This window comes from Lithobates pipiens, unplaced genomic scaffold (genome assembly GCF_037356315.1).
Source record: "Lithobates pipiens isolate NorthernLeopardFrog02 unplaced genomic scaffold, aLitPip1_a1.2 Scaffold_52, whole genome shotgun sequence".
In the NCBI taxonomy this organism is placed as follows: Eukaryota; Metazoa; Chordata; class Amphibia; order Anura; family Ranidae; genus Lithobates; species Lithobates pipiens.
In genome coordinates, this window is record NW_027507875.1 from 183,039 (window position 1) to 206,501 (window position 23,463).

Here is a 23,463-nt window from a genome sequence, read left to right on the forward strand (position 1 = left end):
TGCTTCTCCATTGAGGAGCACCCTGTTTTTTTGTGGTGGTTTTTCCACACACTATTTTATTTTTTATTTTTTTTGTGGGTTAAGTTTGTACTAGCTCCCACATGCCATGATGGATGAAGTTTTATGCTGTTTTCCCACCGCTTGTTTTGGCACTGCTCGGGGATTTCCCAATGGTCTAAAGAGAGAAGCTGTGTCAGTCAGTGAATATAAGAGAAAATAGGATTTTTTTGTACTCACCGTAAAATCCTTTTCTCTGTAATTCACCGATTGACACAGCACCCGCCCCTCATGTTTTTCTTTACGTTGTACTGCTTGTTGATGTACTGAGGCTGCAGTAGCATGCAGAGGGGTTGTTACCTAAGGGACTGCCCCCTGGACGCAACTAGAAAGTTCTAGTTTTATTATCACGTGTTTAACATGTAATGCCTAGTCTTCTCCCGAAGGTGGCATAACAACCTAATGGTCTAAAAGAGAAGCTGTGACAGTCGGTGAATTACAGAGAAAAGGATTTTACGGTGAATACAAAAAATCCTATTTTATTCATGTTTCTTGGATTAGACTACCCTTACGTAACCCTGCCCCCTAGAGCTTTTAATTTGGTTCTCTCTGCCTTGCGGAAACCATCCTTTGAACCCATCAAGGAACTCTTTGGATGACCTTTGCTCTTGTAAGGAGCTTGAATATTAGTCTTCCACCTTAATGAAGACTTGGTCTTTTCTTTGTTCCTCATGCGCCAGAGAGATTGGTCTTCATTGTTTTGATGTTGTCAGAGCTATCAGAGTTATCTAAAACCTACAGCTTTTATAAGGATGGGAATTTATCTTTACTCAACTTAAAGGTCTGCAACAATTTAGTGCCTTCTCAAACCTGAAAATAAATTACTCCAAATTCCATACACTTAACATATCTCTTTTGTCATCAACGGTAGCTCATTGTAAATTGGACTTCCCGTTCATTTGGCAACCATTGATAACTTATATATTCAAATTCTTTAGCTGAACTTTATGATACAAATTCTCCCCCTGTTTTTAAATAAAATCCAGGAAAACCTAAAGGACCGGACATCTCAACTTGTCATGGTTTGGGTGCTCAGCGCTTATTAAAATGAACATTCTGCCAAGAGTGCTCTATTTAATACAAACCATACCTATATCTCTCTACCTCCTTCACTGTATACAAAAGCACATATACACGATTTATATGGAAAAAGTACCACAGCTCAAATACTCATCCCCCCAAAATTAAAAGATGGGGTAAGACTGCCAGACCTATTGTGGACTGGCATGTCTATGCCCAAGGAAAGGCGTGGGTTAATTTGGAAAGGGTACTAACCCACCATTCCTTGGACTTCTTTCTATCCTGGCTTCCTCCTAGGCACTTGCCAAAGGGGCTTTCAGCCCATCCACTTATTGGATCTGCGCTATTGAGTTTGTGTGGCATCTAAGTTAATTTCACTTTCATCCAATTCTGGGCCCCTGACTAAGATCAGAGGTACGGTAATCCTGGTTTGCCTCGGGCATGTCTAGCAATTTCTTGATCCATAAATGGCCATATGACAACCTTCTGCCTCACCAGTTCTTCCTTCGGTAAAAATTAGTTTCTTTAACACCTAACTTCCACCCTCCCCCAGGGCCTTCCCCTCCTGGAAGTACAATCAGATTAAACTATTGCTTCCTATGAGTCTATGCCTAGAAAGAAACCCCAGTGACATTTCATCACGTCTATCTGATGTTAAGAGGATCAGCGTGAACGTTCCAACAAAGCACATAAGACCTCGGAATGGAAAGCTACATGTCTCGTTTTCCAGGTGAGGACTGGGAGACTATTAACGAGTTTGTCTGCGAAGCCTTTGTGGCAAGTCGGGAGAACTGCTACATAGGTAGAACTAGGTGGGTGGTACAGGACCCCGTTTCTTCTTCATAAATGTTGCCCAGCAGTCTCCAAACTGTGCTGGAGATGTGGTAGGGAGGAAGGCACTATGTTGCACATTTGAAAGAGTTGTGAGTGATTCCTTTCTGGACTGAAGTACTTGAGATTATTACACAAGTTACCTGGCTTCCCCTAGACTTTACTCCTGCTCAGTATCTTTTTCATCATATGACCCTTCCTAGGAGAGACTACTTCCAATCCCTAGCAATGCATGTACAAATACATAAGTGGTCCATATAGTGAACTTGGTTTTGAATTCTTCACTTTAAGGTAATCACAGAAAACAAAGGGGCACTCTTTACCGCTAGAGGAAAAAAGATTTAATCTCCAAATACAGAAGGGTTTCTTCACAGTAAGAGCTGTGAAAATGTGGAATAGACTCCCTCCAGAGCTGGTTCTGACAAGCTAACTAGATTGCTTTAACGGGTTCCCGACCAGCGCACGCCGATGTACGTCTGCAGAATGGCACGGGCAGGCATATTGGCGTACAGGTATGTCCAATCTCTAATGCAGCCCTTGCGTGCTGGTCGGGACTCCCGTGAGTCTGGTCGCGGGTCCCGCAGACTCGATCGCCGCGTGCATACCCGCGATCGTCTCACGGGGCGGCTGAATGGAGTTCTGCCTAGCAACTAGTGACGCTGATCTCTGCTCCATGTGATTGGAGCAGAGATTAGTGTTCACCAAATGAAAGCCCAGCCCCCAACAGTAGTGACACACCCCTAGGAACACTTAACCCCTACGCTGCCACCCACTGGTTAACCCCTTAACTGCCAGTGTCATTTACACAGGAATCACTGCATTTATATACCAGTGATTGTCATTTATACAGCAATGGTCCCAAAAATGTGTCAAAAATGTCCAATGTGTTCTTAAAGTCGCAGTCACAATAAAAATCGCTGATCGCCGCCATTACTAGTAAAAAAAAAAAATTAATAAAAATGCCATAAAACTATCCCTTATTTTGTAAAAGCTATAACTTTTGTGCAAACCAATCATTCACTTATTGTGATTTTTTTTTTTTTTTTTTTACCAAAAATATGTAGAAGAATACGTATCGGCCTAAACTGAGGGGGAAAAAATGTTTTTTTATATATTTTTGGGGGATATTTATTATAACAAAAAGTAAAAAATAATCAAAATTGACGCTCTATTTTTGTTTATAGCTCAAAAATTAAAAAATGCAGGGGTGATCAAATACCACCAAAAGAAAGCTCTATTTGTGGGGAAAAAAAAAGGACGTCAATATTGTTTGGGAGCCACTTTGCATGACCACGCAATTGTCAGTTAAAGCGCCACAGTGCCGAATCGCAAAAAGTGGTCTGGTCTTTGACCAGCAAAATGGTCCGGGGCTGAAGTGGTTAAAAAAGCCTGGATTCTTTCCTAAATGTACATAATATAACTGGGTACTAACATTGATAGGTAAAGTTGATCCAGGGAAAATCCGAGTGCTGTTCAGGGGATCAGAAAGGATTTTTTTTTCCCCCTGCTGTAGCAAATTGGAATGTGCTTTGCTTGGGTTTTTACCTTCCTGTGGATCAACTGTGGGTGAAGGATTGTGTATATGGGATTACATAGTTAGTAAGGTTGAATAAAGACACCAGTCCATCCAGTTCAACCTGAGTGAGTGTCTACAATTGTCCCTATCCTTGTACCTTGCACCTTGCACACTCACATCAGTCCCTACCCTCAAGGAGCCCACAATCCAAGTTCCCCCTTCATATACTATTTGTCAATTTCGGACAGAAGCCAATTAACCTACCTGCATGTCTTTGGAGTGTGGGGGGAACCAGAGTACCTGGAGAAAACCCACGCAGGCACAGGGAGAACATGCAAACTCCAGGCAGGTAGTGTCATGGTTGGGATTCGAACCAGCGACCCTTCTTACTGTTAGGTGAGAGTGCTAACCACTACACCAATGTGCTGCCCAAATTGCAGGATTTTTTTTTTTTTTTTTAACTAGATGGACTATATGGTGAATACAGCTGGGAGGTGTATTCCAACTCATTGGTGTTCTTTGGGCACCCCAATGATTCTGTAATGGTTTGTGTGATTAACCACTTACCGACCAGCGCACAACGATGTACGTCCTATTTTTGAAGAGGGATATCTTGGTAACTGCAGCAGCTGCTGCCACAACCGAGATCTCTTCAGGCGCCGGTCATCTGTACGATAACGGTGGTCTCCGTGGCAGATTCGCCACAAGATCACCGCTATCGCCGGCGGGAGAGGTGCCACCCCCTCTCCCACCGCCCTCCCGCACCTTCCGCCGCTTACCGGAGCCGTCGGTAGCAGCGGAGGCGATCAGGTCCTTTCGCTAGCTGGGTATGGAGACGAGTGAGGCTAAGATGGCCCCTACTCGTCTCTATGCCATAGGAAGGAGGAAGCAACGTCAAAACTTCACTTCCGCCCATACCTCTTAAAGGTATATATTTTTTTAAATGTCTTTTTATTTTATTTTATTTTTTTGCATTTTAGTTCAAATATGAGATCTGAGGACTTTTTGACCCCAGATCTCAAATTTAAGAGGACCTATCATGCTTTTTTCTATTACAAGGGATGTTTACATTTCTTGTAATAGGAATAAAAGTGATCCATTTTTTTAAGTGTAAAAATAAATAAAATCAATTAAAATAAATAAGAAAAAAAAGGTTTTTAAAAACACCCCGTCACGACGAGCTTGCGCACAGAAGCGAGCGCATACGTGAGTAGTGCCCGCATATGAAAACGGTGGTCAAACCACACATGTGAGGTATCGCCGCGATCGGTAGAGCGAGAGCAATAATTCTACCCTAGACCTCCTCTGTAACGCAAAAAATGCAACCTGTAGAATTTTTTAAATGTCGCTTATTGAGATTTTTGAGGCTAAAAGTTTGACGCCATTCCACGAGCGGGCGCAATTTTGAAGCGTGACATGTTGGGTATCAATTTACTCGGCGTACCATTATCTTTCACAATATAAAAAAAAAATTGGGCTAATTTTACTGTTTTATTTTTTTATTCAAAAAAAGTGAATTCTTTCCAAAAAAAGTGCGCTTGTAAGACCGCTGCGCAAATACGGTGTGAAAAAAAGTATTTCAATGACCACCATTTTATTCTCTAGGGTGTTAGAAAAAAACAATATAAAATGTTTGGGGGTTCTAAGTAATTTTCTAGCAAAAAAAAAAAACTGTTTTAAACATGTAAACACTAAATCTGAAAAAGAGGCCTGGTCCTTAAGTGGTTAAATAAAATTTAGGAAATGGAGGCACTTATCCATATTGCTCAGGAACACATGCAAAAATTCAGCTACCTGGTTCAGGTGGCTCCACTTCAAATCTACCAAGAGATGCATGAGATATGGCTGAGCAACCTGTAACTTTATTATGGTGCACCTAGTTAGATCAATGACAACGGATTTTTTCGATTGAAAAAGCCTATGGCGTGCAAAACACACCCAAAAACTTCCACCCGGTGCCCAAAAAAGTACACACACATCAAGAGTGAAACACAAAAATGTGCCACGGGTGTCTGCTGCCCTCCACAAGGAAGGACCTTACCCTGATCCCCTGGGGACTGAGGTACCAAATACATGGCCCATCCAGCCGAAGCCAGACGACCGCCTTTCTCCGGAAGGTTTGCCGAAACAGACCCACTCAGGTACTAGGGTAGGGGCTCCCCCGAAGGGAGACCACCCAAAGAGAGGGCGAACCAAGCCAGAAAGCCTATATCCATCCTCCCACAAGATGTTCAAGGTTGGCCTGAGGACCGACACCCTACTAATCAAACGTGCAAGTGACAACACAAAAATAAAATAAATAAAGTGGGGAAGGGATAGTGGAGAGGGAGAGTTAAAAAGGTGGCCATTGTGTAAACACAATGACCAGGCCCTCTGGCCAGGATTTAAAAATGCCTCTGGTCCTAGCCAAAAGGCCCGGCCCTAGAGGCAGGTGTGAAAAAGCGTGTTTTATAGTGACGTGACCAAGGTGCCAGATATCAAAGTGCAAGCACAGTGAATATAAGGCACCCCTGAAGTGGCAGTTCAGGGGCACATCACCATAGGCTTTTCAACAGAAGCATCCCTGACCCCCCAGCCCAGCCAGAAAGGCATGGAGATCCAGGAGCTTAGTGAGAGCCCTTTGCCATCAGGCCTCACCCTCGCTCCCATCACTCATACCTAATTACATTCAGGAAGTACAGGCCGTTCCCCCGGTGGGAGAAAGGTGAACAAAGTTCCCTCCTGAAAAACTGACTAGAGCTAAAGCTGCCCCAATCCAGGCCAGAAGGCCAGGGTCCCCTCCCCTGGCGCCGACCAGTGGTTCTCCATCCTCATCAGAAGGCTTCCCTTTTTGGCTACGAACCGCTCCGGGTCACCTTCACACCAGCAGGTTTTGCATAGCAACCGCCAACCCTGCTCCACCTCGCCGTAGAACATGGACGGAAGCAAGCACCACCTCCTGGTAACTGATAAAAACAGATACTACACTTGATCTTAGCCAAAAGGCCGAGAAGCGATCAATGACTACGGATATAGCAGTCGGGAGGCAGATAGTCTCCACTTAACCCCTTTAAGCCACAAGGTTTTTGACTACTTGGGGAGGAAGAGCGGAGCAACTTGCTTACTGCTTTTTCTCTTTTATGCTTATAGGCTACTCTCCTTTTTTACCCCCCCCCCCCCCCAACTTCTCTGCTATCCATTTTCCTTGTACCCTCCTCCCCTTTTCTAACCTACTTACCAGCCCTTTCCCTCACCCCCCCCCCCCCTTCTTTTTTTTTTCTTTCTTTTTCCTCTTGCTTTTTTTTCCCGATTATCCACTACATTATGCTGTCTATCTTTTGTTGTGGATCTGACTCTGTGGTGACACGCTACCTCCCACCTGAGATATGGCCATGATTCATGACTATCCTTGAGATTGTGAGGCTCAACATCTCATGTTACAGGTCAGACAATGTAACTAAAGTAAAGGCTCTGTCCTTCTTCTTTTTTTTTTTTTTTTTTTTATTGTTTATATATCCTGTTTTGCAGATTTGATTCACAATATTGTTAGGCTACATGTATATTCCCTGACTGTGTGATATGTCTGATACTGTACTGGAACTATAATTGTTACCATTTGTTATCAATAAAATGTTTATGGAAAAAAAAAAGTAAAGATGGAATAACTGTCTAGTTGTCAGGGACTTGCATAGGACATCCTGGTTCTCAATCCATGATTGCCAGGTGGATAAGACAACGCATCTCAAGAGCTTGTACTCTAAAGGATAAAACATTGCCACAGGATTAATGGGAGTCTCCTGGACATTCCAACATCAAGCCTCTGTTGCCCAGCTTTGCAATGCTACCACCTTGTCTTCAGTTCATAATCCAAGTTCTATCTTGAAGCCCAAGCTTCTGCAGATGCAGCGTTCAGTCCCAAGGTTCTTGCAGCAGCACTTTGAATTGGGTCTGTGTATCCTTTCCCAGTACTACAAAAAAAAATTCTATGCCTTTAAAGCGGTTTTGTACAGAAAATTGCAAGTTCATCTTATTCAAATGGCTTTGGAACATAGATGCAGTTTTGACCATTGAAATAAAATTTACCTTTTATTTTTAATGTTTATGCCGACTTCCGGGCTCTCCTCCCGTGGGAGTAGGCTTCGCAATGGTCCCTGGGAACTTTTTTAGCTATTTCCCAGGAATCCGTGGGGGACACAGTCATGCCGAAATCTCGTGAGATTTCAGGAGGACGCCGGTCACATGACGAGAGCGTGTCCGAAATTGCCATTTTGAAAGTGGGCAGGCAGCTCTATCTGCCATTACCACTATAGCACATGAGGCAAGAGGAAGGAAAACAAAGAGGACACTCAATGAGCATGTGCGAGATGGAGCGGTGGATGCTGGGAGCTCAGCGTCATCGCATCCAGGAAGTAAATGCCTGTGTCACGCCAGGGGGTTAAAAATACGCCGATCGTGGGGGCGTGGCCTGACGCGAGTTCCGGATGGTCGCATAATCCCGGAGCTCCGGTGACAGGGGATCTAAGAGGCTAAAAGCGACATCATCCGTGCCCTTTGGAAGCCTCACCTGGCAGCGTAAGATCTCCCCAACACTTCGGGACCATGCCCGGTAAGCGCCGAGGTGCGGGAAAACCGCAACGGCTCACGGACTTCTATGCTAGGCTCCCTGACAGGGAGTCCCAAGATGGCGCCCGGGCCTACTCTCCGCAGAGAGCTTCACCGCGCACGAGGGGAGCAGAAGCAGGTAACCGGCAGCACAAACAGGCCTCCACCACTGGCCAGCACTCCTACCCCTCCTCCCCTTCTACTAGCAGCCCGGTTAAGTTGAAACCCAAGCTGGATGGCAGCGGATTGAGTAGGGAGGGCAGCCCATCCGCAGACTCAGGGGATGACACCCGGGAGTTACCCGAACCCATCGAATCCTATCCCACTCAGAATCAACCGGTGGTTGATACTGTTCTGAAAGACATGTTGTTATCGCTCCGCAGCACCATCCAGTCGGACATGGCAGCCTGCATGCACGGTTTTCATAAAGATCTTAATGCTATTGGAGATAGAGTGGATCACATAGAAACTAAGATGGGAGAATATGCTGGGACTATAAACGATCTAGTGGATGCACATGAGGAGAGAGAAGGGGAGGTGGAGAAGCTTAAGGAGAAATTAGCGGACCTGGAAGATAGATCACGAAGAAACAATATCAAAATTAGGGGTATCCCCGAAATGATCTTACAGGCCGACCTACACGCACATGTGGTGACGGTGTTTAAACAAATACTCCCAGAGGTGTCGGATCTTGATGTGACGATCGACAGGATTCATCGTCTTCCCAAACCGACTTGCTTGTCTGATCAGGTCCCGAGAGATGTACTTTTAAGGCTACACTTCTTCCATGTGAAAGAGGACCTTATGGCAGCCATGCGTCAAAAAGAACGTATTCTGCCACAACTTCAGCACTTGCAGTTTTTCACAGACCTTTCACAGTATACTCTTCAGAGGAGAAACCTGAATACCATTACCAAAGCTTTGAGAAACCATAAAATTGTATACAAGTGGGGATTCCCTACGAAACTGGGACTAAGGACAAATCGCACATACTCCATTACCTCGTTGGACAAGGGCATTACCCTCTTACAAGAGTGGGGCATACTTTCGGACTTGGAAGTAAGCGCAGCACTGTCTTCTGCTCCGAAATTGGTTGACCAGGAATGAAAAACCGTCACATCAAGGAACGCCAAATCGCATTCGTGAGTTGGGACGGATGTATCCATCTAAAATTGGGTTCCTATTGTCACTGTTACTGAGGAGCCTAAGGCTGAACTCTTCCCCCCAGTTACCTTTGCAGCACCCGTTGCCCACGGTTTTACTTTGTTAGACCTGCTCTAGAACTCATAGAGCGGCCGTTACTAATTCGTTCATTAATTAATGTGCTATTTTAATTTCTTCTGTTACGTTCCCTTATTTTTTTTATTTTTTATTTTTTGGATGCTACACCATTTGCTAACTGTAGCCTGCTTACCGTATGGAGGATGGGGGCTTCGACAGACATCACTGATTGCTCCACGGAAAGAATCAAAGAACCTACACGGCACCAGGATCGGAACATTCCTCCTCGCAATAGTGAGTACTGTTTACCTAACAGCCCTTGTGGCATACTTGGAGGGGATATAGATCCCCCATGGAGAGGAGAGCTCATATATGGCGGGGCTGATCAGCACACTTCTCTGCATTCCTTGCACCCATTCCCTCTATGGCTCTAAATATCTTATCTATTAACACTAAGGGGCTCAACCACCCCGTGAAACATCACTTACTCTGAAAAGAAGCGGAATCGCACAAATGCGACATTGTCTGTGCCCAGGAGACTCACTTTGTGACTGCCAAAGCTCCCAAATGTTCACACAAAAATTTTCCGCACATATTCACAGCTAACGCAACCACCAAAAGGAAAGGGGTCCTTACAGCTATCAGGGACTCTGTGGCTTTTCAACTGCACGGAGCTATTAGTGATCCCCATGGCAGATTCTTGATATTGATCTGTGATGTAAACTTGACTACCTACACAATTGTAAACGTATACTCCCCTAACAATCACCAGGTGCGATTTTTTAACAGCCAGATGCGAAAAATACGGCAAATTCAAAAAGGATTGCTGTTAATGTGTGGGGATTTCAATTTGACCCCAGACCCTGCTTCGGATTCTACATCTCAGTCCACACGACTGCGCCCGGCTATGCAGCCCGCTATACATCAACACGGTCTATATGACGCTTGGAGATGCCTGCACGCAAACGAGCTAGACTATACCTACTTTTCCCCCCCACACCAGGTTTATTCTAGAATAGACCTGTTTTTGGTTGACCAGCAGACTCTGATGCGGACATCTTCGGTGGCTATCAAACCAATGACTTGGTCTGATCATGCACCGGTGGTGCTCTCCGTGGAGGGCTCGGCAACTGGTAATGCGAGCCCACTGTGGAGAATCAACACCTACGTGCTGCAGAGAGAGGAGTGCAGGGAGGTTCTCCAGAAGCATCTGACTGAATTTTTTAATGACAATGTTAATTCCGTTACAGATCGATTTGTGTTATGGAATGCCCATAAGGCGTTTATGAGGGGAATTTTGTATTCAAATGGGAGCGAGGTTAAAGAGGCAGAGGCAAAGCAAACTTACAGGCTTATTGTCGGACATCGAGAAACTAGAATCGCTTAATAAGGCTAAACCGACAGTCCTCCTATCCCAAAAGCTAGCTCAGCATAGACATGACTTGCGTGTTCTACTACTTGAAAACTTTGAGAAATATAGCAAACGTAGGAAAATGACGTTTTATGCCTATGACAATAAGGCTGGTAAACTCCTAGCCCATAAAATCAAAGGTCACAGATATAGAACTAAAATCCCATATATCATCCACCCTACTTCTAACATAAAAGAAACCCACCCTAAGAAAATTGCGGAAGCTTTTAGCTCCTATTATAGTGCGCTTTATAACCTTAAAGACGCCCCCACGATTCACCAGCCAAATCAGGAACACATTGTGGATTTCCTTTCCCAACTCCCAATCCCACGACTAACCCAGGAGCAAGTGGATTTGCTCAATGCCCCATTTACTGATGCTGAAGTCCAGACATCCATTAATTCCTTACCGCCCAATAAATCCCCTGGACCGGACGGCTTTAGTGGTGAATACTATAAACTGTTCAAAAACACTCTCACCCCGCACCTTACTACAATTTTCAATAAAGCTGCTGCCTCTGCCTCTTTCCCGCCAGAGATGTTGGAAGCTCTGATCATAACTTTGCCTAAGCCCGGGAAGGATCCGATTTCTCCGCCAAACTTTAGGCCAATTTCTTTACTCAATAGTGATTTGAAACTATATGCCAAAATAATTGCCGCTCGTATGGTGGATATACTACCTACGATCATTCATCCCGATCAGACGGGCTTCACAAAAAATAGACAGGCCTCGGATGCGACCCGTAGACTTGTTAACTTAATCCACCTGGCCGAGACGGAGGGGAGGCCTTCTCTGCTTCTATCTCTGGACGCAGAGAAGGCCTTTGACTGCATTCACTGGCAGCATCTCGTGAGGTTCTGAGGGCTTTTGGATTTGAAGGTGGCATCGATTCGGCAATTAAGGCACTATATTCTAAACCATCGGCGAGAGTTTTTGTATCAGGGGTTATGTCCTCCCCATTTTCTATTTCGAATGGAACACGGCAGGGGTGCCCCTCTCTCTCTCCATTGATATTTAATCTACTGATGGAACCCCTGGCAATCCACATTAGATCTCCTCTACGTATAGTGGGCTTCTGAGTGGGGTCGGGGAGTCATAGTATCAGCCTGTTTGCTGATGATGTGATATTGATGTTGACTAATGTGGAGACTTCCCTGGCTGAGGCACATGATTCTCTAACACTGTTCAATCGGGTTTCGTATTACAAGGTAAACGAAGGAAAATCCCAGATACTGGGACTGGGGATAGATGATGCAATAAAATCCAGACTACAGCGGATCTTCCCGTATGCTTGGAGCTCTACTGGTATCAAATATTTGGGTATAGTGCTCTCTGAGAAAATAGGTAAATTGTACAACGACAATTATGTGCCATTCCTGGAGGGTCTAGAATTCAAACTGTTGTCTATTTCTAAAAAAGAACTGACTTGGTCAGGTAGATTAGCTGCTTTTAAGATGCTGATATTACCCCAAATATTATATATATTTAGGACCCTTCCTATTCCGGTTCCGAACGACTTTTTCACTAAAGCACAATCTAAGATTAACTCCTTTTTATGGCAAGGTAAAAAAGCTAGGTGCGCCTTCAAGAAACTGTTTCAGACGAAAAGAGTGGGAGGGGCGGGACATGTCCTGCTGCGGGATTACTATCTGGCAGCTATCTTGGCTCAGGCAAGGTATTGGTTTGTTCAGGGCAAGGGTACTAGATGGTTAGAAATAGAACAAGCTCAATGCCCACAGCATCCCATGGCAGATGTATTATTAACGAGCTCACTCTCCCCGAGGTTGGGGGGTATCCTGTCTCCCCCTATGAGAGCCACGCTGGCAGCCTGGAAAATACTTCTAGACAATGCCATCCCAGATCAACCCACCAAGGCAATCCCTTTAACACTATCAAGTTTACGACTCCTCATCCCTCAGATATCCGTTGGAAGCTGGCAGAGGAGGGGGATTTTATCAGTGCAAGATATTATGTTAGGCCCAGCTATTAAAACATTCAGAGCGTTACAACTAGAGTTTGGGTTGGAGCCTAAGGACCAATACACTTACATGCAGATAGTACATCTCCTTAGTACAATCCCTACAACCGAAATACCCCTCCCGGTGAGAGTATATATGTACTACCGAAATGATCAGACAAAAATTAAAGGCATATCATTGTTTAATAACCTCTTAAACCACAAGTCGGAGTTCCGGAGGTCTCCATCTATGAGATCTTGGGAACTAGAGTTGGGGTCTCCCTAATCTCAGGAACAATCTATAAAGGTTGTATACTTGGCGACTAAATCAGCAAATGTGGGAACTTTCTACTAAGATCTTTCTAAGATGGTATCTAACTCCGGTGAGGCTGGTGGGTTTTCATCCCCAGGCCTCGCCGCTATGCTGGAGACTTTGCGGTTATAGGGGATCGCTGGGTCACATACTTTGGATGTGCCCAAAACTGAATACGGTGTGGCGCCACGTGTTCAACTTGATTTCCACAATAACTGGTGTCCTTACAGGTGGAGATCCTGGCCTAGCGGTGTTAACACTAGGGATAGATAGATTTCCGAAAAAATACAGACTGGTAGTCTTTCACATATTAGCGAGCACTAGACTAGCGATACTAAGACGATGGAGGACCGTAGAAGTACCACAGCTAGGGGAGATCATTAGAGAGGTGGACTTACACATACGGTACGAATTAATGTTTGCAGCATCTCAAGGCAACCTAGCAACCAAACGAGTCTTATGGAAGCCCTGGATGGATTGGAATAAATCTGCTTCTTACTAATGCCATTGAATACATCTGGGTTAAACTATTTTCTTACAAATCTTGTAGTAATGTTTTTGCTGATATCATATGTCTACATGCGCATATGCTAAATATAGTATATATTTCTTAAAAAAAACAAAAGAGAAAAAACACAAAAACGAAATCGGCATCCGGTTTTCTTATCTTCTTTTATTTTAATTTTTCTTGCTTTTTTTTTTTCAATGTTCTTATGTTACTGAATATCACTGGCTATTACCCCATGATGGGTTCTTGTAAGCATTGAATGTATAAATACCTGACTTTTGTATGATACTGTGAATTTGTGATATTCAATAAAAATCTATTGAAATTAAAAATACGCCGATCGTGACTGCAAAGACACCGTAGGAGTCGCCCACCAGTGACACAGGTAAAAAAAAAAAAAAAAACGGCAGCGGAATCCCGCTTTAAATCAACTTCAGGAAGGAGTGTTAATTCCAGTTTCTGCAGAAAAGTGTTCATAGATTTTTTTTTTCCTCATGCTGCTGCCATTCTTATGCTTCTGCTGTACCCATAACCTCTAACACGAAGGAGGCAATAAATAGGAATAATCAAATGTATAATAAATCCTGCTGGGACTGCAACATATGAAGAAGAAAGGTTTGATGCAACAGCATACAAAACGTGTACTTTCTTTTTTGTTTAACTTTTTTATTGAGTACAAAAAGTGGTACAAAACCGACATGGCATAAGTAAAATGAATACCACAGAGAGTCGGGAATTCAATTGGACTATCTAACATACATATGTAGTAGAAATAAATTTCATTACATAAAAAAAGTGAAGAATGGGATTATAATCTTTTATAGTGGTTTGTGGCCTACTTTGAACAAGCTATGTAAGGGTGTGGTGTTCTGAGTTAAAGAACTTGTTGCTATGCTCAAACCAGGGATCCCATTTTATATATATCTATATATATATATATATATATATATATATATATATATATATATATATATATATATATATATATATATATATGGGTTGTGTTCTTAAAAGAATGAAATCTTTTTTCCATTAAATTAATATTACTAATTCTCGTTTTGAGATGTACTAATGGGACGGTTGGCGTTTTCCAGTGAAATGCAATTAGCCAATGGATTGCTACACATATAGTGCGGATTAATCTCATATTGTGGGTAGAGAGACCTATAATGGGAGAGAAGAGGAGGCAGTTGTGTAAGGTTAAAATAATATTTTTATCTGAGATTTTGGAGGCAAACTTCTCTAAATGTTTTCAGATATGAGTGATCTTATCGCAATTCCAAAAGGTGTGTGAGAATGATCCAGTGGAATGGCACTCTCTAAAGCATGATGGGGAGGAAGTAGGGAAAATGGTGTGGAATTTGATTGGGGTATAGTACCATCTTGTAAATAGCTTCAAAGCAGTCTCCTTAACGGCAATGGATTTAGTGCATTTGTGCAAATTGTTTATACAGTTATCCCAATTAACCGAAGAGTATGTGAAGTTTGCCTCCTGTTCCCATTTAATCATATATGGTAGGTTGCTTGTGTCTGTGTTGATTCTCATTTTCTAGGTGAATTAAGACAAAGGTTTTCAAAAAAGGATGGGGGCTGTATATTAGTGGTTTGAAAATATGTATTAAAAATACAAAAATGTGTTTAATCTGGAGAAATTTGTAGTCAGTCTCCGGGATTTGGTGTTTTGATTTAAGGGAAGAGAAAGAAATGAAATTTGTGCCTTCTATAAAGTTAAAAAGGAAGTAAGCTTATTGTTGATCCACCATGTAAGATGAGCAGGGTCCTGTACGATTCGGTGGAATTTTGGGTCGCCTATAAAGGATGTGTGTGGAGGGGTTTTGGATGTAAGATTACATTTTTTGGTTATACAAAAGTGTACTTTCTAGAGTGTTGTAATGTTTATTCTGTAACACTTTTACACTCCTTTTTTGTATTTTTACCTTTTGACTTTGACTATGAACTTTTCTCTCATCTACCATCTACAGGGCTATCTCCCTGCAAATAAGGACCGACAACAACAAACACTCCAGAGGAAACGTGCTGAGTATTTTGGTTTTATAGAGCAGTATTATGATTCCCGTAATGAAGAGCATCATCAAGATACATATCGACAGGTGCAAAATCGCTAACTCAAGTTAATTTTATTAGTGTTTCTTTGGTCTTTACAGCATTAAGTATATTCAGTGACTATGCATTAATTTCTTTTTTTTAACATGTAGCTCCTTCTGCATATGCTTTACAGTAGCAGTGTTATGTAGGGCTGCAACGAACGATTATTTTCATAATCGATTAGTTGGCCGAATGTTTCGATTAATCGATCTATCGGTTAATAACCTTAAAAGTGTGGTGTAGAATTTAGTTAGTTAATATGTAAAGTTTAAAAAAAGGCAATCTATTCTTAAATATCTGTATGCAGTGGTAAATATAAATAACTCTATGGTTAGAGAGCAAAATCTCTAATCGACTCTGAGATTAACAGGCAGAAGAGATATACTGTATATACTTTTAGAGGAGATATATATTGTATATACTATTAGAGGAAATATATACTGTATATACTGTTAGAGGTTGAATCTGGTACATATCAGACTCAGATCTTTTTTTTTTCTTTAAGTGAAAAGAGACTTTTTTTGTAGATTTTCAAACAGAACCATAATATATTATATGCTGGCCATACAAAAATGTGTTCCTTCAAAAAAAAAATGAATTTTAAAAATGTTCATGTGATTTTTGAATCGTTAGTGGCGTCAGATCGACGTTTGTTTTCAACCACAGTGACAGGAAAATTTGGAAATAGAAAACTTCTTAGTCAAAGGAATTTTCAGACTATGTATGTGGTTTTTGTTCAGAATTTAATTTTAAAACGGGATGTTAAAAGCAAGTGAAAATTTCAAACATTCTTTCATTCAGCAAATGTACAAAGATTTTTCATATAAATATTCTCATCTGAAAATTGATCCATGTGGCCAACCTAAGACTCGGTACACACCTATGCAGTTTGCTTTTGATCTGTTTCTACAGCGCTTTTTGCTGTGCGTTAAGTAATGTATAGAGTGCCTCATTAGCAAGGTAAAGAATACTTCTGCCTTTAGAACCACTCACTTCCCACCCAGGACTACATCTCCCATGAGCATTGCTCTTCACATATTCACAAGTTCTCAGGCACTTATTGACATGTATGAACAGTATACTGAGCTGTATGTGTGCTGCACTATATTTCCTGATATGTAAACAAATAATGCATTGTGTATGCAGGCCAACTAATCGGCTGGACGATTAATGGATTATGAAAATGGTATTCGATTAATAGACAAATAATTGTTTTTGAAATTAATTGATTAGTTGTTTCAGCCCTAGTGTTATGTGACAATTCCTGAGTCGAGTTGCTATGTTTGGTGCATTCCAGTTAAAGTAAATTCATCCCACTTGTTTAGGGGTTTGTTATTGGTTGTTAGCAGTGACAGTGAACAGCAATGATTATCTTTGCTGCTGATCTTTATGAAGGAAAGCAAAATCCATGCATTATTTACTGCTCTATGTATGTCTCTGTAGAATGACAAAAGCACAGGATAATGAACACTGGCTTATCATGGCACTTGATTCCTGGTGCCCAAAATGCCACTCATCACTGCATGTGGAGACCACTAGTGCAAGGAAGGGTTTAACAGCACAGCTGCCAATCACCAATGTGGGGGGCTAGTACAATGTCAATGTTTACGGTTATCAGTTCAGTCATGGACACCAGTGCTGAGGGTTTCTGATTTTCCCCCACTGACACTGCTGTGGGTTGTTTTTATAATAATCAGTGCAGCGTTAGAAATAAACATGGGATTAAACATAGGATTAATTATAACTAGTGACAGTGCTTTAAAACAACAAACCTAAGTAGGTGAACCTAATGTCCTCCAATGGCTAATTTAAAATGCTAATCACCGAGGCATCAAAAAAACGCTAGACTAGTCCAAAAATCAAAAAGAGCCCTCCAGAAACTCGGGAAAGAAGTGCAACAATATGGAAACTCAGACCTCCAAATCCCAAGAGGAAACAATAGAACCATGCCACCCGAGTGCAGCAGGCAGGGGCTTACCAGAAATGTATGACCCCTAATATATAGTGGTCAAAACACACTTCAAATGTTAATGGACTTTTACATCCCCTTGGCATTCCTCCGCTTCCACCAACAGCCTCCAATTTATAACCTTATGAACTTCCACTCGTTCAGAAAACATCCACTCCTAATAGGGTCACAGACATGTACCGGACATCTCAACTCTGATTCCCTGCTATCACACTCTGCAAATCACACATCCGAGAAGTGAATTGGAGGTGAGATGTCAGGTACATGTCTGTGACCCTGTTATGAGCAGGTGTCTCCTTGGCGAGTGGAGGTTCATAAGGTCATCCATTGGGGGCCACAAGGCTGTTGTTGTAAGTGGATGAAAGCCGAGGGGTTCTAAAAGCCCATTGCCATCTAAATCGTATTTTAACCACTATGTATTAGGGGTAATCCTATTCTGGTAAACCCCCTGTCTGCTACACTCAGGTGTGGTGCTGTTATTTCCTCTTGGAATTTTGAGGTGTTCTGGGTTTCTCTATTGTTGCACTTCGTTACTGAATTTTGGAGGACTCTTTCTGATGTTTGGACTGCTTAACCTTTTTTGACACATCGATACCTGGTGTTTTAAATTCCATTCCTTGGAGGACATTACAGTGGCTCTAAAGGCAGATGTTTTTATTTTTTTTATCTTAAAGGGGTTGTAAAGGTAATTTTTTTATTTTCTACATAGGTTCCTTTAAGCTAGTGCATTGTTGGTTCACTTATCTTTTCCTTCGATTTCCCTTCTAAATGTTTTTTTTCTTTGTTTTCTTTGTCTAAATTTCTCACTTCCTGTTTCACCCCAGTAAGCTGTTCAGTAAGCTGTTCTGGCTGACTAACCACCAGCTCGGATGATGGTGAGAAGTTTACTGAGGAGAAACAGGAAGTGAGATATTCAGACAAAGAAAAAAAACATTTAGAAGGGAAATCAAAGGAAAAGGTAAGTAAACCAACAATGCGCTAGCTTAAAGGAACCCATGTAGAAAATAAAAAATTTACCTTTACAACCCCTTTAATGCATTTCTATGCATTTCGATAAAAAAACAAAACCTGTGTGCTGCTGCCCCCTAATACTTACCTGAGCACTATCTCAACCCAGCCATGTTGCACGAGAGCCTTGGCTGTTTGGGACATCAATAAAGATGTCTTCAATATCAGTTTGAAAAGTACCTCAACAGGTTTAAGTCTTCCTCAGGGGGAAAACTGTTTATTTAGGTAGTACAAATAAATACGGATAGCATACACCGAAGACAATTACAGAATAAGTAACACTTACAAACTCCTAAATGTGTGTGTGTGTATATACTTACACAAAACCCAATTATGAATTGATAAGAGAAGATGTAAATCCAAAAGAATGTTAGCCCAATCACACTCTCAATATAGTCAATCTAGTGAATTGCCCACACGTTGCTGTACAAAAAATGCAACAGGCAAAAGGGCTCTCCTAAAATCTCTAAAGGGAGGGCCTAAAATGATAAAGGCTCCTAGGGATCTCAACTTGAACCAAATAAATCCCAACTTGAACCAAAAAAATCCTTAGAATATATTAATAGTAATAATCACAGGTAACATAAATATACTGTACAGTACATGCTTCACTGATATGATGATGCACATGAAAACTATACCAAAAATGCATATGGAGGCCATGCCAAAGAATGGAAACTATATCTGGACAAGACCTTGCAGAAGAAAGTTGCTACCATTTTTGTAGACCCCCAAAGGCATTTCTGAAATGCAGACCTGGAACACCAGTAAGGCATGGACATGGCTTATGCATATCTTCAGTTAAAATCAGGACCTTGATTGGACTCAAAATTGGGCTTTCCTATGAGAATCTGTCTTAATGGAAAAATATCTGCACATTTATGTGAGAACTGTAGTGACCAGCAGAGAAGTACAATTAGGTATATTGAGAGGAAAATATCTACCATTGCTGGGAAGTGAATAGCTGGATCACACAACACATTTCAGATGATTACAAAGATGATCCATCTAAGTGGATAAAGTAAAATATTCATGAAAACTATTATCAAAGAAATAAATGCGGTGCACTGAAAACTATTCTCGTAGAGGTTATTTGTCCCTATAAGGGTCATTTCTTCAAAAACCATGTCCTTGGGGTGGTCCGTAATGTGTATGTGGTCGGTGCAATAGTAAATGACCCAAAAAATAAAGGGCATGTAACAATATTCATAGAGAGAAAAGAGAGAAAGTAATTAGGAGCATAAGCCCAAAAGAGGGAAAAGAAGAAAGAATAAGACCTAGAAGCGGATACGAGTTCCCTTGATGTCTAAAAGAAAAATACACACCAAATTCATAGTTTAAGCCTATTACTGAGCTTCTCCGCAGAAGAGTAGTGCTCAAGACCCATATTCCAGAAGCTGGAATAGGGACTGACTTGAGGGTTGGGGAACGTGTACAAAAACAACTTTGAATGTGACATCGGATTTACAAGAGTTTTGTGAGACTGCTGACTTCTGAATCCTGTTTTAAAATGACATACAATGCTGATTTCCCTTTCCACATCACAATTAGAATTTGTCAGCACCGAAAGCAGCTTCATCAACTGGCAGAGCTCTTTGAATCTCAACTGTCCTGTGCTTACAGATTTTACTTTTGACAGCTTCCCCCAGGATTTATCAACTGATAAACTTTTGTAGTTTGGCACCAGTCCCTCAAGGTTAGTTGAGACTTAATCCAGGAATTCCAAGTGGAGCTGTTCTGTCATCTGCCTTGATCACATTTGAAAATCTCTCTGCCAAAATCAAAATCTGCTCTGGATTCACCTCATATTGGTTCTCCATATTGACCACTGACAGGTTCTTAAAAATATTGGTCTTTCATTGGGAACTTCTCAAAGATTTTTTTTAATTTTATTTTAAAGCTCTTGGCATAGAATGCTCTGACATCTTTAAATAACTGCTTTGTCTTGTAAGGAGGCATCTCTTGTCCTTCCTCACTTAGCAACTTCCTCCTTGCTAGTTATCCAATAAAAAACTCTTTATCCGGGAGGTGAATTTCAGTGTTGCATAAATAGATTTCCTGAATGTTTTGTTCTCTCAAAACCTTTGGCTTTATAAATCTGTTTGTCATGGCTTACAGGAGCTCTTGTACACTCTAATTCAACTTGAAGAGGATAGGTGCCTTGTTTTGAAAAATCTAATTGAATTTGTCAGAACATTGTGTAGCGTTATGAAGAAAGCACGCATATAGTTTTGTTTGGGGATCTGTCAGCCTTTTCTTGAATATGAGCGGACTTCTGAGTCTCACCGTTTAACTGAAAATATGAAAGAAAAGCTGGAAAATTGGTGGAGAAGATGGTCCAAACCTTTTCCTAAAGAAAGCCAGCATGAAGGAGCCATGCTTTTGGACTCTCGGCTGGGCAACATTGCAGAACTGGTTGATAAAAGAAATGTGTGGGGTGTCCGGCGCTACCTGATATTAAAGAGGAGGGCCACCGTTGTTTCCACCAGGTCAGGTGTCACCTCAAATCAGCAGATTGTTAATGTACATAAACCTTTTTATATTAGTTGAGAATATTCGAATAATCGCAGTATGAATACAATATATTGTAAAAAAAAACTACAAATGCCCATATAAAGTGCTTTTGTGCAACAATAAGTGCAACATATTATACTTAATGCAACTGATGCTAAAATTCATACAATCCCCACTGTGTGTTGGATTAATAAACACTACTGAACTACAAACAATCAAATTAAAGTGAAAACGTATGAAAAACCACACGGTATGGCTATAAAATTTATAACCATAAACTCCAAACCTCATATATCTAATGGTGTAAAATTGCAAAAAAGAAAACATCCAAAATGCATGTATATGCGTGGGATAAATATCAAACAACTTTCTTATAAATCATATACAAAGAAATAATCATGTGCATAAAATTTTTTAATTATAATAAAAATGAAAAACCATTTTTAAAAAATAAAATAAAAAGGAAGAAAACAAAAGGAAAGAGCAAGAAGTCTATTAATGTCCACACGTGAAAAATAGGAAAAATTGAATAAAAAATCAAAAAAATCCTCGATTGTGCAAATCCAGCAGAAAAAAAGTGACTTTAGTGCTTGCGGATATAGGTTCTTCAAGTGACTGCGTGCTCCCCCTCAAGGTTCCCCACTCACCAGAAAGATACACCCCTACAGGGGTAATGTGCCTTCAGATCAATCTTTATGCGATTCCAATATTCAGGCCCAAATGCGATGCAGTTCTTCCAAGGGATACACCCCTACAGGGGTACTGTGTCTTTAAGTGCGATTCCGGCTCTCAGACCCATATACGATATCCAAAAGGAGAGTCCGGTTAATTCCTGATCCGCGGGGTTTGGGGTCTACAATTCTTCCCTTGTCTTCCAACCTTCCCCGCCTGTCCACTAGTTGGAGTTTATGGTTATAAATTTTATAGCCATACCGTGTGGTTTTTCATACGTTTGCACTTTAATTTGATTGTTTGTAGTTCAGTAGTGTTGATTAATCCAACACACAGTGGGGATTATATGAATTTTAACATCAGTTGCATTAAGTATTATATGTTGCACTTATTGTTGCACAAAAGCACTTTATATGGGAATTTGTAGCCTTTTTTATTTACAATTTATTGTATTCATACTGCAATTATTCAAATATTCTCAACTAATATAGAAAGGTTTATGTACATTAACAATCTGCTGATTTGAGGTGACACCTGGCCTGGTGGAAACAACGGTGGCCCTCCTCTTTAATATTAGGTAGCGCCGGACACCCCACACATTTCTTTTATCAACTATTTTGAAAACCCCTTGTGGGGATTTCCTGGTTGGGGGGCTGCAACCTATATATACATATATATTTATGTTTTTTACGTTCTTCTACTTCCTGTACGACATAAGCGCGGCTGTGCTCTATCTTATTATTATCTAACATTGCAGAACTCTTGAAACTCTTTTAGGTCTTCTCTTCATTTGGAACCTTTCCTAAAGTAGTGGTAGATGTCAATGAGCAGTTCTTCAGGTGACACTGAGAGCTGTTTCGTTTTTGAGAAAATGTTGACCAGGTGACTTGGACAGCCAACACTGTTAATATGAGGGGTCTGTGCTTTCACTCTTGACAATACAGCATGGTTTTCGTCACATTGCATATGTCAAATCCTACACAATTAGACCACTCAAGGCCTTTGTCATGCATGGATTATGCAATGCGGTTGAATATTTATTCAGCTTTGGCATCATTGCACACTGTCATGTCTACAAATTCAACTGTCACCCTATCCAGAGTTTCATTTTAGTACCTGGCTAAAATGGCACATTCCTTCTCCCACATGATATTGTTGCTTTCATCAACCAGAATACTGTATGGCCTTTTTTCTGTCCAGATGAACTTGTACAGATTCTCTGAACATTCAGGTTCCAGTGTCATGTTCACCATAGCTGCTGTTTTGATTTGAGCAAGCATAATTTTTGCTATATCTAAATCTGGAAACATTTTTCCTGAATAGCTTGCCAGTGTGTTTATACACCTGCAATGGCAGGTTATGCTCAACAATGAATGATGCAAAGTACACCTCAGCTCTAGTGACCTTCTCTGTAAGACTTTCGTTTTCTGCTCAAAAGAACTGTGACATGCTTGAGCAGCCTTCCCTGTGCTTAGCCTCCCTAATATGTTATGGTCCCTAAAATAAATAAAAGCATAAGATGTATCCTTATTATAGTGTCTTACGTCCTTATAATGTAATCTGTCATATCTACATAATGATATACCAGACTTAGATTCGGTGACGATCACAAAAACTAAGTATGTATGTAATAGATACATAGTTTTTGTGATTTCACCTAATTGAAGTCTGGTATATATTATGCAGATTTTATATTAAAATATTTACTTAAACTGTTTCGTATTTATTATATTAACTCGTGCATGGAGACAACATTTTTTTTTATTCAATAAATAATT

General features: G+C 41.1%; 1 protein-coding gene and 1 pseudogene across 2 annotated transcripts in view; one reads left to right on the forward strand and one right to left on the reverse strand.

Moving 5' to 3' along the window:
- The window catches only part of TBC1D22B (TBC1 domain family member 22B), a 496,720-nt gene that overhangs the window by 150,874 nt on the left and 322,383 nt on the right, over nt 1-23,463 (forward strand). For both annotated transcript variants that reach the window (XM_077467354.1, XM_077467355.1), the window contains exon 4: nt 15,399-15,527. In XM_077467354.1, coding sequence (XP_077323480.1) covers nt 15,399-15,527 — 129 coding nt within the window. The remainder of the gene's footprint in view (nt 1-15,398; nt 15,528-23,463) is intronic.
- On the reverse strand, nt 6,289-6,421 carry LOC143957294 (U2 spliceosomal RNA; annotated as a pseudogene).